Source organism: Triticum aestivum, chromosome 2B (assembly GCF_018294505.1).
Source record: "Triticum aestivum cultivar Chinese Spring chromosome 2B, IWGSC CS RefSeq v2.1, whole genome shotgun sequence".
Lineage (NCBI taxonomy): Eukaryota > Viridiplantae > Streptophyta > Magnoliopsida > Poales > Poaceae > Triticum > Triticum aestivum.
In genome coordinates, this window is record NC_057798.1 from 9040892 (window position 1) to 9045757 (window position 4866).

At 41.5% G+C, this 4866-nt stretch overlaps 1 protein-coding gene across 1 annotated transcript; it reads left to right on the forward strand.

The window, feature by feature from the left end:
• Positions 1–2: 2 nt before the first annotated feature.
• On the forward strand, positions 3–1661 carry LOC123038718 (probable LRR receptor-like serine/threonine-protein kinase At3g47570; the record flags this gene model as incomplete). Its single annotated transcript, XM_044462217.1, has 2 exons — positions 3–1134; positions 1276–1661. Coding segments are annotated over 2 exons (1518 nt in total), but the record flags the coding sequence as incomplete, so codon positions are not given.
• Between the last annotated feature and the right edge of the window lie 3205 nt (positions 1662–4866).

Below are 4866 nucleotides of genomic sequence, written 5' to 3' on the forward strand. Positions count from 1 at the left end.
CCATACCAGTAGAGATGGGTAGCTTGATAAACCTTGGGTCCTTGAACATCTCTCACAACAATCTCACGGGAAGAATACCGTCCACACTCGGTGCATGTGTCCGGTTGGAAGCGCTTCGTGTAGAAGGGAACCTCCTACAAGGAAGTATTCCACAATCACTATCAAACCTCAAAGGGATCCAAGTGTTAGATTTCTCCCAGAACAATCTGTCTGGTACTATCCCGGAGTTCCTTGAGACCTTCACCTCATTGGAGTATCTGAATATGTCCTTCAACAACTTGGAAGGACTAGTTCCCACGGGTGGAGTGTTTGCTAATAAAAGTGGTGTTTTTGTCCAAGGAAACCCACACCTTTGTGCAAACATTGCAGTAGAAGGATTGCCTGTGTGCTTTGATTCGGCATCTGCAAAAAAGCACAAGTTTTTCATTCCGATGATGATAGCTCTATCAACTCTGGTTACACTTGCTTTGATCTTGGGTATGTTCAATTTTTTGTTGAAGCGAAAGTATACATCATGTGAGAGAATTGGCCATTCATACATGGAGCTGAAGAGAATAACATATGGTGACATCGACAAAGCAACAAATAGTTTTTCTCCAGCAAATGTAGTGGGTTCCGGACAAGTCGGGACAGTTTACAAAGGTTCGTTCTACGTGGAAGACGGTACAATTGCTATTAAAGTATTCAAGCTCAATCAGCATGGCGCATTGGATAGCTTCATTGCTGAGTGCAAGGCATTGAAACACATCCGTCACCGGAACCTTGTGAAGGTGATAATTGCATGCTCAACTTATGACCTAGTGGGAAATGAGTTCAGGGCTCTAGTCTTTGAGTATATGGCAAATGGCAGCCTTGAAAACCGACTTCATAGCCAGGTTGGTGATCAGAGTCTAGGGGCAGTGATAGGCATATCAGTTGACATTGCTTGTGCTCTTGAGTACCTCCATAACCAGTGCATCCCGCCGGTTGTTCACTGTGACCTGAAGCCAAGCAACATACTTTTCGACCACGATAATACCGCGTGCGTCTCTGACTTTGGTCTAGCGAAGCTAATTCATGGATGTTCATCTGGAGGGCAGAGCAGCACAACAAGTATAGTTGGACCAAGGGGATCTATTGGGTACATACCTCCTGGTGAGTATGTTTTACAAGCACATTCTGAAATAATGTTTATGAAATATAGTTTGATCAACTATATCAGTTGCAAGTTTTTTCTATCAATACTAGCATTTTCACCACCGCTGAAGAACCTTTTACTTCCAAACATTATTGCAGAGTATGGCATGGGCTGTGAAATCTCGACCGAGGGAGACGTCTACAGCTATGGCATTGTTCTTTTGGAAATGCTAACACGGAAACGACCTACCAATGAAGAGTTCAGTGATGGCATGACGCTCCGGAAGTATGTAGATGCATCGCTTTCACGAACCCAAGACATTCTTCACCCCGGTCTTACTTCACAGACGACAGAGCAGCGTGTCGATCATATCCCAAACTTGCAAGAATACAACACACTTGCGCTGAAGGATATATGTGCTCTCCGACTCCTTAGACTTGGCTTATTATGCTCCGCGGAATCACCGAAGGATCGCCCAGCGATGCATGATGTCTACGGTGAAGTAACTGAAGTAAAAGAGGCATTTTTCTCTATGGACAACTGAAGCAATGACCTTATATACATTATTAAGGCAAACAAATAAGGCGGTCGATGAAGTTGAAGCTCGTTGCTTTGACCACGGCATGGCAATATGTTGATAACTTGCTATCTTTTCCACTGCCATCTTTTTCCTATTCAATAAGTCAATATGTTTGGCCCGGTGTAATAATTTGGTTGTCTATGCTACAGATGTCTCGGCAATATATTTTGAGAATCCTTCCACGTTAATAGAGCCCTTTGACGGATAATTTTGGGTTTCTACTGGGGACATTTTTTATGTTTTATTTGCTGGAAAAAGAAGAAGCCTGGAACAAATACACATTATACGCACCTGTCAGATGCCTACTTAAACCAATATTTAATGCAAAATACAGTTGGAAGTGAAAAGCTCATTTTCCAGCTCACCTCTCGCCAAGAACTTATAAATTTTCTACGAAATATGATTCAATTTCTAACTTAGACAAGAAAAGTAGATATATAAATGAACAACCCTCGAGTAATATAGCCATAGAGTTGTATTTTTGTACAAGTCATATGATATTTTTAAATGTTTCTTGCAAATGCATATGGTATAGACTAATTTACATCTAAACCTGAGAATAGTTTCAAACCAGATTGAGACCAGCCCAAACCATACCACTCCGCCTCTTTCATTCAGAGACCAATCCAATCCAAACTTTAACCACCATAATGTAGACCAAACCAAACTACGTGCGTTTTCCACCCAGCCCCGTCCAAACCATTTTTCGTTTTTGGGTTGAAACTGAAATCTGAAACCATGGACACAAATAGCTGGCGTGCACGTCAAGCAGACCCGTGAGGATGGAGAAGAGCGCACTAGCGTCCGTGTGCGCTTCCACACCGACCAACAGCTGTGGCTATGGGCACCGCGCGTAGTAGTTGATCTTCATCTTCAAGTGGCAAGTCGTCCTGGACGGGTAGTAGCGCCGGTGAGGTGAAGGTGGGGCTCGAGCGTGGGCACCAGAACACCTAGTCCAAGGGATATGATGCCGAGGAGCCTAGTCCAAGGGATATGATGCCGAGCAGCTGGCAGGGAACGTAAGCTTGAGGGAGTGAACTGAAACTGGCCGATTTAGTCGAGAGACTGGTTAAACGGTTTGAGACCAACTCGTTTGTGTCTAGATCAAACCAGTCCAATCCAGTGTCTCATAAAGTCCAAACCACACCAGACTGTTTTAGATTCTCGGCCCATTTACACCAACCAAACACAATCCAATAAGAAAACCAAACTGAAACCAAGGTTTCAGTCCAAAATATTACATCCATCAATTGTTTCACATTTTTGGAAAATTCATGGGGAAAGGAGAATATGGGATGCCAAAGTAACTTTCGCCTGCATCAAGTGCATGTATCAACTTTACCTTAAAAAGAAACCGGTAGTAGAACTAGCAGAGTAATGTACTTGTTTGAAACAAATAACTATAATAAAATCATGGTGCAAACTGACAAAGGAGCAACTGAACTAATCTGCCGCCCTCTTTCAAGTTCTCCATATACACAGGTTGCTAGGTCATACATGAGAGATCATCGGTTGCTACGGACCAAGGTTGCAACCACACCAAAATGATGTATTAAAATCACCAGACAAATATTCTTTGCACAACACACATACAAAAAACGCAAAATGATATATCATGGGCTCCTGGTCGCATGCATGTACATCAACTTCTAACATTTGGCATCCACATTCTTATCGCACAGAATGGCATAGCGGTCATCCAAGAGCCTTTTTTACACTCTTCTTTCAGCAAGGAGTAATAGTATGCCTGCATCTGACCAGCACCTAAGAGCACCCCAAACATTTACTTACTGGGCCTAGGAACTCTAGAAAGCCATGCGTAGGCGGGGGTGAATTTTCATCTGTTTTACAAGGCAAATGTTTCAGAAATGCCCTAACTGCGCCCGTTACGCCGTTTTCAGATTCCATGGCCTTGGCAAGCTCCACGGCCTTTTCTTTCACCTGAAATCACATGGGAAGCTATTTATGCTGTAATTTTACCAACAGGAGATCATACAAAGCTAATTCAGTACTGATTTGTGTATATATAAGTCCCAAAGCCGGTCCAATTTGAGAACTTAAGATCTGAATTTGAACATTCTAAAGATTCAATTTGGGAATGGAACCAGACGGGTTCCTGCTTCTTGGGCAGTAACCAGTCAGTTCTTGGTTTTTGGAACCATGTTGGGTACCAAACTACCAATACACCGGTAAGTAGCCGACGGTGACAGAATCTTTCCAAAAACTCAAGTAAATGGTCATTCAGAGAGGAAGCAGTAAAACAAAGTATATTCGGATGAAGTCTTCATGTAAAAACGTTCTAGGTCTTAAATGGTGGATGGATCATGGGTGTAATGTTCTAAACATCTAATTATCAAGGTGAGAATCTAGCAATTTTGTATATAAGTATATCATAATTCATAACCATATCTGTGACATTACCTGCAGCCTATCTATGCACATCTGTGTCCATATTATTGTTATCTATTTTTTCGCTATGAAACAAAAGGAAAAGTAACATATGCCCAAGTGCAGAAAAATTGTACAGTTACCTCTGGATCTAACATGAAGTTTATAACATCAACCAACTTCTGCAAATTGAATTGATCAACGGGTATAGGCGAAGGCCCTACCCCTCTAGCATGCACCCGTTCTCCCTAGAAAGGTTGGTCACCAAAGAAAGGTACAAAAGTTGTAGGACACTAAAATCACCAAAACAGTGGGTTAGAACTAAACTAAATATAAGAACTGGTCCAAAAAATAGCAAATATTATGATCAGGTGCAGTTGTCAGTTGCTTAGCTAGTTATAAGAGTTCTGTATAGTCTTTATTTTCTTTTTATGCTTTTGTAAAACACTTGCCTGTACAATTTATTTAAAATTAATAAAAATACGCAGCGTAGTCCTGCTGTTTCCCTAAAAAAACAGAGAAAATGCTGCTAATAAAAGTTGTCTCATTGGCAACTGCAGGCATGCCCTGATCAGGAATTGTTTTCAACTGATTCTAACTCTACCTAACAATAATTGGCTTGAAAAATTATACTCCTTCCGATCCATATTAATTGTTGCTCCTTTAGTACTAAAGCAGCAACAATTAATATGGATGGGAGGGAGTACTGTATTTGCATCGAGAATAGTGTGGAAGTCATGTGGCATCGTGATGAATAGCTCGTAACGTAATGCAACTGAGA